Below are 12,708 nucleotides of genomic sequence, written 5' to 3' on the forward strand. Positions count from 1 at the left end.
TATATATATATATATATATGCACACACATATAAAAATATATACATATATACTGTATATATGTAGACATATTTATATATGTATGTATACATATATGTGTGAAAATATATACACACGCTATCTCTCCCACACACAGACACAAATGTCCATTTCTAATGTATACTATGGTTTACACACAATATCAATTTCCACCACAGACACTGCTGACCGTCTGCTGCCAGGATTATTCAGGTCTTTCGTTGTTGCTGTGTTTTTCTCCCCGCCCACTCTGTCGCTCTTTCTCCGCGTTGTCCTCCTCCTCTTCTGCTAAAAGACGTAAAGGAGTCAAACTCTCACATTTCCCTGCCTGTCATTTCCATTTCTAATCCTCCAAGACTCTCCAAGTCTGGCTCACACTCCCTGAACACTGAGCCACGTACTGTCCCGTACGGCAGATCTGCTATTTTCATTTGACAAGAAACATAAAATAACAAACCACTGTCATTTTCCCACTATGGGAAAATTAAAGAAAACAATTTAAATCACTTTGCCCGCATAAAACACCCACCCACCACTGGTACCACGTGGCTGTTCTTCTGTGATTCTGCTCGTCATTGGTCAAATAAAGAAAACCTTGTGGGTTTTGAGAGAAACACTCAAGTGGAATTATGTAAGGTGTTCCTTTGAGAAGAAACTAACAGCATCAAACATTATTTATCAACTTTCATCATTTAGACCAATGAAAGAAAAAACACATTAACCTTCAGTCGAATGGTGTGATTTCAAAGATTTACAGAAATGATACAGCAACTCTGGAGGTGCGACTTCTGCTTTTCCATTCCTCTGCAGCTGCTGTGCTGTTAAAGTTGTGGGTCTGTGTGTGTGTGTGTGTGTGTGTGGATTTGTATGTGCGAGGTGGGAAGACGAGTTTCGTGATTGACAAGTGTGAGTCTTAATGGCATTTCAAAGCCATCTGCTCCTTTTCAGATGTACTTAAACTTGCGATTAGATATTTATAAAGCAATTTATTGACCAATTACGTATACACACCCGCAGGCATAAGCATACACACATACTCAGAACAGTACACACTAGAAATACTGCAGCGGGCTCCGGTGTGCCTGTAGACTTTAGGGTCAAGCTATGACTTGGTGGTTAAGCTCCTGTTATCATGTTCCTGGAACCTGATAATGATTTCAGTGAAGCTAATCTATATCTGAAGTGTTTTTGTCCTTAGTGGCAGACAGAGGCAGACAGTGTCCATAAACATCACTCTGAGACACAGGATTCTATAAAGTGCAGGAACTAATGAATCAGTTTACACCGTTCACACTATTTGTTCCATTTTCCACACATTTCCCATGAGTCACTTTTGGTTCCAACCTTTTTTTTTTTTTACTATTATTACTAAACATAAAGACTCTTGCATTTGTCAGGTGACACCTGCACACATAAAGGGAGTAAAAAGTTTGATGGTGAGCTGCTTCTTAGTTCCAGATATTTTCTATTTTATAGCTTTAACTGTGAAAATTAATTCTGATTAAAAACATATTTAAGTCCAAATCAGATCTGTTATTTAAACACACAGAACAGCATAAGTAAATCAAATTAAGTGGTTTTAGGTTTTTATATACCTAAATAATTTACTTAATAATTTATTTTTAAACCCATGTAATCTGATTACTGAGATTACACAAAAACTACACTAAAGTCATCTAACTTTAAAACTAGTTTAACAATAATAGGGTAAGAATAAAAAAAGTTCATCTGTGACTTTGAGTTTAACAATAATAGGGTGAGAATAAAAAAAGTTCATCTGTGACTTTGAAAAGTGACTTTTTCAGAAATGCAAAAAGACAGAGAGAGCTTAACTGCCTGACACTAAAAAAAAGGCAGCGCACGGGAAGCTGAAGTTCTAACACAGACGACTGCGGTCCATTTTATTTAGAAATTCACTGTCCTCCGTCTCCAGCTCTCAACTCTGTTTCACCCTCTTTTGTCTCCTGCAAGTTTCCCTTTTTTGTGCAGAAATCCAGCCATTTCCCCCTCCCTCCTGTGGTGTGGGGAGATGGATGGATGGATGTTACAAACACTACAGACCTGTCACTCATTCATCTCTTGGGGAGGCAGGCTCATTGACTCAGTTGGGGGAAAGTGACTGAGCGGAATATTTGATTGGCAGAGCGCAGAGGAAGAGGAGACAGAGGCGTGGGATGCTTAGAAAGTGAAGCAGATGAGCAGGGAGGAGGAGGAAGAGGGGGAGAAGGGGGAGGCGGAGGAGGAGGAGGGAGCATAAACTGACTCCTGAAGAGATTCAAACACAGCGATTGGACACTGTCTTTTATTCTGACGGTTGCTGGGATGAAAACACACTGAGGAGACCGTGCAGATTCAATATCTTCAAAATGGACCTGGTGTGGATGAACTTCTTTGACGGGTGAAAAATACTTTTTTTCTGGGGGGGTTTATAATCAGAATAACTAAACAGAAAAGTCCAATGAGACACAGTGTTTAAGAGGAAAATTAAATAAAACTTTAGATGAAGGTGGAAATATTTGTATAGTGAAATAAAACAGCCAGTCGGGCTTTAAGTCCTAGAATTAGTGTTTTTGGATGTAAGACTCTCCAGTGTGTTTAGAAAACACCACTGAAGTTTTGAAGGGCAGGAAAAGTCATCCATGCAGAGTCACTCTGGGACCTTCCGTTCGAAGGGTCTGTTCACATGCTGAACTCACAGTCAATGATTTATTAGCAGCCAATAGGATTTTGGGTCAAAGATTGATTTCGGGTCATTACACTTTAATCACACACATTTGTTCTCTGGGGGAGCAAATGGAGCAAAGAAGTGAAATGATGAAGTAGGGCATAATTTTAGAAAATTGGAATGTGAGATTTTCTCCACAGCTTTGGCCCCGGACCGGTGTGTTGATGAGTATCGAGGGGTGGATCAGCTGTTTGCTCAGTATCACCAATGTTTTTTAAAGGGATGAGCCCTGAAAGCTGATAGACGGAGAACACTGTGCATAATGGTACTATGCTGCAAGGCTGAGTGGGGTGATTGCCAAATGCGTGAATGGCTCTGCTGATGTTATTGTCTAAACAAGCTAAAATGAGAGGGGACTGGGGGGGGGGGGGGGGGGGGGAGAAGTGAAGTGCGTTCGAGTGTTTGGTGAGATTTAGCCATTGTGTGGGAACAAAAAGGCTCAGAGAAGCACACATACGGGTGGTAGGTGAGACACAAGGGTGTAAAAATGTCTGAGTGTAAATTACATTTGGGATTACCAAGCAGGAGGTTAGCAGATGGGTTTGTTAGAGCTTAGACCAAAACAGAAGAGTACTGGAGAGACATTTATTTTTGTAGGGGCGTCCCACTGAGGCCCCTAATCCCAGTTTGGGTTCTATCAGGAGCAGCAACCGAAAGTGACATTTCTTATGACAGTGTTAGTGCAAGGAGGTTGAAACTGGAACCTACAGCAGCCCAGTGTTAAGTCTGACAGCCAATATTGATTTAGTCTCAGTGTGTTGACTTCAGATCAACTTAGTCGTAACTGATTCACCAGAAGTGTTTTTAATTTTATTTTAAATGTGGTCCAAAAGAAACATCAACGTAATCTTGGTGGACTAAATAAAAAGACATGTTTGTTGATTATTACCCTGTAATAACTGTGCAGCCCCTTAGACACCCTGCCCCCCACTTTGGGAGCCACTGCACCAAATGCAGTATTGAACTATAATTAGGATTTAATTAAAGTCAATATCAATATGGGAAAACTTAACGGGCTACATTGATTGTTGCGGTGCAGTTTTCCCACTCACAGGTGAAGATGTTTTACTCCCACCTGCGTCTCAGTGTATTCTACAACACACTGGAATCTAACACAATAAACATGTTATTTAATGTCACAATAAAATCTTTACCACAGAAATATTTTTTCAGTACATTGCCCAAGCCCGAGTTTATTATTTTATGTTTTTCTACAAATACGGTGATAAAATAACTAGAATTATTACAGACAAAAAACTGCCTTTCTGGGTTCAGGTTGCAGTTCAATATACCGTAGATCAGGGAGAAAAGAACAACCGCGGTGGAATCTGGCTGTGAAGCAGGCACTGAGTAATGCATCATGTTAATGTGTGGCCATCGCAGCCTGCTGTATAAATGTGCTGCATCTGTGACACTATGCAAATCTCTCCAAAGGTGCCAAAGAGGTGAACGCAAGTGGGAAAACATTTACAGTACGCAGCTCTCTGCAGCTGCACGTGGACAGGAATGATGATGGAGTGGCCTACACCTGTAAAGTGGACCATGTGGCGCTGGCGCAGACACCGCAGCAGGCCACAGAAGTGCTGGAGGTCCACTGTGAGTGTCTACTGTACTGTATATGTGGTCTCAGTAAAGAGAAAGAATAATCTCATGTTGAACTCCAGTAGATGACCATTGATTTAACCTTATTTTGTCTTTGTTATATGTTGACAGTTTTTTAGCTTAAGGAAGTATTCCTCCATCGTCCAATCATTCAGAATCTAATAACCTGCTGATTTTATCCATCTCTCAGACGCTCCTCGTGTGGAGATCGTCCATTCCCTGGCGGTTCCTCAGGAGGGTCTGTACCTAAAGCTGGAGTGTGTGTCGAAAGGAAACCCTTCGTAAGTCTCTCACCTTTGGTATTAGCTCAATTTTTCATGACTTTTGTACATGTCTACAGACAGAAAAATGAAGCCTGGTCTCTTTCTTTCCTCTCTCACGTGCTATTTCAACTTTAAGGCCTGATCCTGTGATGTGGACAAAAGACGGCGGTGAACTTCCTGACCTGGACAGGATGATCGTAGAAGGCAGGGAGCTCACCTTCACCTCTCTCAACAAGACAGACAATGGCACCTACCGCTGTGAAGCCACCAACCACCTAGGGACCAGCAGTGCTGAATATGTCCTCTACGTCTACGGTTAGTCCACCGAAAGGAACCTTTAATGTCAGAAATTGTGCATAATGTCACACAATAAGGTACCGATGACATGCAGCAGACAAACGTGGGCAAAAGAGCAAAAAAGTAATGAAAAGTTTACCAAATTTCATTAGAAAAAAAAATGTAAAAGTTATGGTGGTTGCTTCTCTCACAAGGAAAAGAAAACAGGCCTCAGGTGACACAAATACCACCAACGCCTTTCCTTAAATAAACCTGCGTCCCAGATCCTCCACAAACACACATACAGACACACACACACTGGGAGGGAAATGTGTGAGGGTGGCAGAATTTAGTGCTGTGTTGTCAGGAATATCACCGGGAAGGATAACTAATTCCGGGTAACGCCAGAGGAGGTGTGGGGATAAAGGGATTCGGTGTCAGGGGGAAACAGATAGCACTTCCTCTTGTCTCTTCCTTCACTGCCATTTGTCTCTCAGCATTAAGTAGTAATGCTTACAAAAGGCAGAGCCGTCATACGTCTCCTTTTTTTCTCGTTATGGGAACTTACATATTGTGTGATGAAGGGAGGGAAGAAAAAAAATCTTGACCAGAGAGACACGCTGAAATATTTCATCATTATTACGTACGCCTCAGGCTTTCTTCTCTATTCGCTTCCTTATTTTAAAAAAGAAACCTAATCTAATAAGGAACATGAGAGACTCTGAGGTGCAGACATGCTTTGTGAGCACTTAAGCCCCCCCACCTGCACCCCCACCCCCCACCACCATGTCATTAAACTGACTTAATGGGATTTGATTAAAAAGCAGTCGTTAGATGCGACCAAGGTTGGTGTCAGTATTCATGAGCCATTTTCTGCAGCAACAGCTCCGTATGAATCCTTCAATGATAGTCGATCAATAAATAAGCTTGAACTAAATGTGTACTTCTCCCTCGGCCATGGCCCCTCAAGTGGATTTGGACTTGTAGCAAATAAATATACAAACTAAGTCCTTTTTAATGTATACCTTAGAATGTATTAAATGTAATGTTTATTTTCAGATGGAAGTGAGGCGTGCCCTGTTAAAGGTTTATAACTTTACAGTAGCAACAAATAATAGTTTTCTAGGGTTTTTTAAATCACGTAATCACATCACACGTCTGTGGTGTAATATTTCAGCTCAGGATAAAAAAAATTCCAGTTCTTTAAAGAAACTTAAAGGCTTCGATTCCTTTGTTTTAATTTGCCCTGTGAAACTAACTAACATTTATTATGGAGCAAAATCAATGTTCTTAAATGTGGCAAAAAAGTTTAAAAAAAAAAGATTTTTGGAAACACATCAAGAGTTAAGTGGATGGAAAGTTGAATTACTTCATATACAGTGCAGGTCCTTCTGCGTAGGCTTGGTAAATGCATTCAAATTCTCTGTTGGATTAATTTGTCAAATTAATTATCCTGATGAAAACTTTAGTCTGACAGACACATATTATCAAAGCTGAAAAGTTCACCTGCAGATGCTGAAGTTTCAGGGTCTACAGTCAAAAGTTTATTTCCGATTTCCCCCGTTACCCACAAATCCCACTTTATTGATTAGGAGCTCTTTAATAATTCATTTAAATAGGCCCATTTGGTTTACTTCTGCATTAAACCTCAGCCGTTTGTATCAGAATATTTGTGTATTTGTTATACACCATGGTGTCTGTGTGCATGAGCTAAATACCAGTTAGATCCAGCATCAGAGAAAACCAATGCACAAAAGGACAGTAGTGTTAATAAACAGACAGGTTTTAAGCCACAAAAAAAAAGGCCGTGGAGTATAAGAGGGTCAAAGAGTCCCATTCAGATTCATTGCCTGTTCTTAGGAAATGGCACCCGGTCTGTTCCCAGCCTTCATTAGTGATTAGCACACCTTTTAGCCTTTTACAATGGCTGCCATAACTCTCGGAAAATACAGTTTTAATGGTTTGTCTCGAGACGTTTTTCTCCTTTCCAAAGACATTCACTTCCCCAGCACAGTGATTCACACTGAGCCTGAAATGTCAGGGCTACACAGGACAGTTGGCTCAGAAAATGACTACCTCAGCCAATTAAAAACCACTAGCTCACTATTAAAGCAGAGCGACATAAACATAAAAAGCCAAGATGGTAGTAGTATAACCTCATTAACTTTGCTGCAAAATGTTAGGGCCAAATTTTCCCTGTTGCTTTAACATATGATAATGAGAAACATCAGCGATCCTAACATTATTACTGTGGTAAGAGCAGTGATGACATGGATGTCAGGAGTTGCCCTTGTGAGCAATGACAAGTGTCAGATCATTTCTCAGAGAACCACTTGCTATCAAGTGGCGTGAGAGGTTCCCATTCAAGACCAATCCTCACTGCTAGCTAACGTCATGTTGGCCTCGGCCTGTGGCGTCTTAAGAGGCAACATCTTCTTGCAAACCTGAGAGTTGAACAAATGCTGGCAACACACTCTGTAAGTAATGATCATGAAGGTTGTGTTGCAGGGTCACATTTTTAGATGAATCCATGTTTTCAGGTTTTAGTTTAATTAGTATTAGCAGAAATTGCACCAAGGTTTTTGGAGGTTTATTTTGTATGTCCCTTCATAAATAATACAAAACTTTCCTTTTATTTTATTTTCCTCCATTTATTTTGCTTTTGTAAACTGACATTAATGTATGTTGTTTTCGACGTTCCAGAATGCTTTGCTTATGACGTTGTCATTTGTGTTGGCCTCAAGTCAATTCATATGTTGATGTTGCTGTTTGTTGTATCATTTTTTTGTGTTGTCTACGTGTGTCTATCCCCTCCACCAGACGCCCCCACCACCCCGCCACCATCCACCACTCACCCCCCACATCCCATACCTCCAGATCCTACTGCACTATTAGGCACCCACGCCTCAGACCACACAGTCACTGGCAACAGAGGTAAAGTATCAGCCCTCGCAGCTCCATGAACTCCTCAGCATGCTGCTCCTCTGTGTCTCCACTTTCTTCCTACTGTCTTATTTCATTTTTCATGACCAACAGCGGGAAGACAAGATGCTTTAATGTCCATTCATTTGCTTCAACAATGTTAACATCAAATGCATGCCTTTGGGAGGAAAACCAAATTTTGCAAAGCAGATGTTCATGTGTTAGTAACCTTAGGTTTTAGAATTCAAAAAGTGTCTGGCACTGCAAATACTCCGTCGTCTGTCCCTTGACATTTCAAACACTTCAGTATTTCTGTTGCATTACAAAAAACAAATGCCATGGTGGACCCAAAACGTCTGACCACAAGAGACGCCACATCACCGGTTCAATGTTGGTGTTGGAGGTTGTTGAAACGTTCTGTAGGGTTCCTAGTGTTGAGCATTGGTTGTGGTCCCCAAGGTAAATCAACAGTATATCATCTACATATAAATGATATTTAAACCACCACTGCTAATGATCCCAAAATGCCAGCTGGAAAGCTTTTACTGGTTGCTCAACTTATCCAGCGAAGACTCACCGGGCAGAGCCAAACCTTGCAGGTGGGATTACATTAACCTCCTGCCACCTGAAGGTATTAGACTCCTTTAGAAGCAGCTGGAAACTATTGCTCTTAAAAAGGGGGTCTTTTGGCATCAGGTTGACCGTCACACACCTGTGAGGATTTACAGTAGCACTTACCGACTTATTTTTCACACTCTCTAAAGTATTTCTGCAGGAAAGAAACAATTGCTCTCAATGAATGTCATTTTTAATGTTATATAATTTATCGTGACCTTTTCCCACGTCATCCAGAGTGAGTTGGTGGGTTGGTTCTCAGCTTTTTATTTTTTGCTCAGACTGCTTATAAAATGACATTTTGTTCAGTTTATTCTACGGAAGTCTTAAACGACAAAACAGAGGATACATCAAATAGGACTTCCTTTCATTTTTTAGGTTGATTTGGCATTTACATCAAACCACTTGCATCTCAGTCTATAGTCTACGTCTGTTTAAATCTGATGACAGATTTGTGTCAATAATTATATTGTGTGCTGCTCAGTGAAGTCAGTCATGATCACAGCGTCATGATTCCTCATTTGGTTGATGTCTTTTTTTTTGGCAGCAGCTGAGTCTGGCTCTCTGACCTGACACTGTGCCTTTGCTGCGTGTCATCGCCTACACGCTCTCACCACTGCTCTGTCTTTCCTAATGAATACCCGAAAGCCAAAAAAATATATCTTTCTGTAACAACGAAGCAGAAAAAATAGCATTTGCATTTAAGCTTACTGTTGAACAAACGTGTCAAAATGCAACACTGGGGTCATGAGGTGAAAAACTGTTGAAATGTTAAAATATACATTTATTATTAAGATGTAAACGATTTTGACTTTTGCTTCAGTGAGGCTTTTCTTCCCATCTCATCTAGTAACAATGTCTGCCCTAAACACTGCTGCTTTTTATCAGTGGTAATTTCGACAGACAGTTTGGATTTAGTGTCAGACTTCTGTGTTCCACAATTTAGTTTAATTTAATTTGAGCTGATAAAATATTATAATTAATTGAATCTATTAAATTTATTTTAGTCCATTAAAATGCAAAGATATTGTCATTGTCATTTAGCACCACATAACTACCAATTTAGTATTGGTTCTGTTTTTGTCTTGGTCGTTGACTAAGTCTTTGAGGAAAATTACATTTTGCTGTCTCTATTCTACCACAGTCGAGGTTTCTCAGGTCTTGTGTCGTTTGAACATGTTTACAGAAGGTTTTTCATGGCATATGGACTGACTCGAAAGAGAGGGATCTGAGTGCAGGAGCGACACTTCCCTGTGACCAGTGTCTGTCTGCAAGGAGATAGAGATGGTCCAACCAGGAGTGCAGGATCTAAGAAGCTGTAGCTCAGGTGTTGTGCAGGAGAATTGGCAGGAGTTGAGTGAAGCGAAGTGGTGGTTCATCCAGTTTGCACCAACCACCCAGTCAGAGGCAGGCACTAAATGTGGGACGACAAACCACTAGAGAAAGAAGCAGGAGCTTCATATATGAAATACTTTGTGGCTCCATCTCTAAAGCCCAGAATCTGCTTACAGGAGAACCTGTGCAGAATTTTAAAAAAGTGTGTAGTGCACATCGCATTCTTCTCACACAACACACACCTGTGTCTGCTCCTCCCTGAGGTTTCCAACAATCATCCACAAATAACTCACAGAATACTGAATCAGAGGAAACATTTACAGCCTTTTGATAATAATAATTTAAAAGAAACATTTTATTTCATCTGAATACTTACTTCAGTACTTTCAATACTGAATACTAAATCTGTGTTTTCCCACACTGCTTTATTCTATGTTCCTACAGTGTATATCACTGATTCTTAACCTTGTCAAACCTTGAGTTTAGCGCCTCACAATGGTGGTAGGAAGCAGAAAAATCACTAATAATTCACACTAGAGCATTATTTTATTCCTGTAAAGTTGCGTTTTTGGACATTTTTAAACTGCAGGGTCAAACTGAAATGAAAAACAATTCCAGAATATGAATTCCTAACAACAGCCATACGTTTCAATTTCCACCCATCAGCACCTCGGACCTCTCATCTCTTACACAACCTTCTCAGACAACAGGCCTCCAGAAACTGTCTGATCTTCCACATCGGTTTGTCTCCATTCTTCTCTGACGTGTTTGTGTAGAGAGATCACAGGAATCTCTTATAGTATCTACAAGGAATCTTAAAAAAAAAAAAATCAGACTCCTTCACTGCGTCCACAGTCACAGGATACTACACTATCTGCTTTCATGTCTCTGCTTGATTTATTACCAGGTCTGTTCTCTTGGTGCGCTGGATGAAAGCAAACAACTGTGCAGCTGTAACAGCCCTGTGATGATACAGTACAGTAAATCATGTGCTGGAGAGATGTTGAGCATTAATTTATGTTCAGTGTCAGAAGCTTCTTTTTTATCTTTAAACAAACCCCATGAGGTTTGATAGTAAATGCTCAAGATCTAAAGGATGTCAGAGTTGTATGTATACACACTTGTCAGACGACTCCATGTTGTTTGGAATGAACTCACATCAATACAGATATTGTGCTTTTTTTCAAGCCCTAATTGGACGAGAAGAAATAATGTTCAAAGCAGTTCAGATCCCCAAGGGGTAAAAAAAGAAATCTTTAAAGAGCTAAATGCAGTATTAGGTGTTGTCCATTTAGCTATTTTTACCATCCCGAATATTTGCATAATATATGCCAATGTGCAAACCCAGCAAACAATCATCCTACAATAATCCAAGCCTCCGAGGGAGAGTAAGTATTTGCATGACAGGTGCAATTAAGCCCTGGAGCTGAAAAACCTCTGCCCACACACACGCATACTTGTACTTCTGAGTAGTTTAATGGTTTTAATATTCTGCGCCTTCAAAAAATGTTTTTGGAGCACATGAAGTGCGGGGGTATTTTATAGTCCACTTTCTCATTACATTTTTACTGGAAATTAACATAAATGCATCAAACGCACAGACTGAGCCCAGACATTAGGCAAAAAGCTGTCACACAGTTACAGGCGACGGCACATTAAAGCACCAAATCCTCCTTCTATAGAAAAAATATTCCACATTAAAGACGGTGCCCCCACCCCCACCCCCACCCGCCTCCTGCTGGTTATAGGACCTCATGTTTATGTTGATCAGAACCACTGATAATTGTTTACTGACAGTAAGGTATAAAACTGTTGACTTCCTCATATATATAAATATATATCTACTGTATATATATTTGTCCATGGGTCTCATTCATACGTACGGCTTACGATGTCAAAGGTCTTTGCGATGTCCTCAGACAGACCTTCCACAGAGATACTTTTTTTTTTCTCCTCTACCTCTGGATTCTTTCAAATTTGCCAAAAACCTCTTTTTCTGGCATGTAAATTGGCTTCGACCTTGTGAGGCTGAAAGGTTGAATTAGGTGCCAGAGTTTCTTTGGTGTTTAAAATATTTACTATTCACTTCTCATAATCAGCTTTCTTGCAGCCGACCTGAGCCCCTGCAGCATAAGACTACCGCAGCAAAAAAAAAAAAAAAAAAAGAGCCCACTATCGAGAAGGTAGAAATTATTCATGCCTGGTGTCTCTGCCTGTGGGAAAGACTGAAAGAAGCTGAAATTTATTTGTTTCATGAACAAGGAGCAACAACCAGGATGAAAGTTTTGGGGGAAGCACCAACAACCTTGACGCTTCTAATCAAAGATTTAAAACATCACCAGGAAGATTGTGCTGAATGTGTAAAACTGTAACCCTCAACACTGGTTTATACCTGAGTATTTGACTGCCGGTGGGGACGGTTGGTGGTTACCATGGCAACCTATAACCTAAAAGATTTTTTTTTCCCTCTGAAGAGTACAGAAAGGCAAAATGGGATTTGGGGGGATTAGTCTAAGCTTTCAAGCATTTCAAGTAAGTAATGGTCAAAAACATGGATATGAATATTAACCAGAGGCGCCACATTTGGCTTATAGAGGTACTGCATGAGCAAGTTAAGGGTTTTTTTTTTTCTTCTGAACAAGAAACATCCTCAAATTAGAGCCAAAAATAATAAAAACATGAGAACCAGCTGAGATATGTGATTTTAAAACTGAAAAAACTAAAAGTCTGTAAATTGTTTGGCTAATACCGTTCAGTATTTCTTTCCAGTGTTGCAGCAAAATAATTTGGCTATAAATGTAGATTCCAGCTCATTTATTCTCCCTTTAATGCCTGCAGTAAAAAACACTAAATCACATGTGTTTGTTTCAGAAAGAAAGTAATAACGCCAAATATCTTATATTGGCATTAAAATGTTTCATTTCTTACTGTCAGAAATACATAAAATCTTGCCA

The 12,708-nt window shown here is 40.1% G+C and overlaps 1 protein-coding gene across 4 annotated transcripts in view; it reads left to right on the top strand.

The window, feature by feature from the left end:
- The window catches only part of cadm2a (cell adhesion molecule 2a), a 145,866-nt gene that overhangs the window by 124,894 nt on the left and 8,264 nt on the right, over positions 1 to 12,708 (top strand). For 3 of the 4 annotated variants that reach the window (XM_008332681.3, XM_025065807.1, XM_008332682.3), the window contains 4 exons: positions 4,176 to 4,337; positions 4,534 to 4,624; positions 4,743 to 4,921; positions 7,703 to 7,816. In XM_008332681.3, the coding sequence (XP_008330903.1) occupies positions 4,176 to 4,337; positions 4,534 to 4,624; positions 4,743 to 4,921; positions 7,703 to 7,816 (546 nt within the window). The remainder of the gene's footprint in view (positions 1 to 4,175; positions 4,338 to 4,533; positions 4,625 to 4,742; positions 4,922 to 7,702; positions 7,817 to 12,708) is intronic. The other variant, XM_008332683.3, reaches the window with a different exon arrangement.

Source organism: Cynoglossus semilaevis, chromosome 19, assembly GCF_000523025.1.
Source record: "Cynoglossus semilaevis isolate Cse_v1.0 chromosome 19, Cse_v1.0, whole genome shotgun sequence".
Lineage (NCBI taxonomy): Eukaryota > Metazoa > Chordata > Actinopteri > Pleuronectiformes > Cynoglossidae > Cynoglossus > Cynoglossus semilaevis.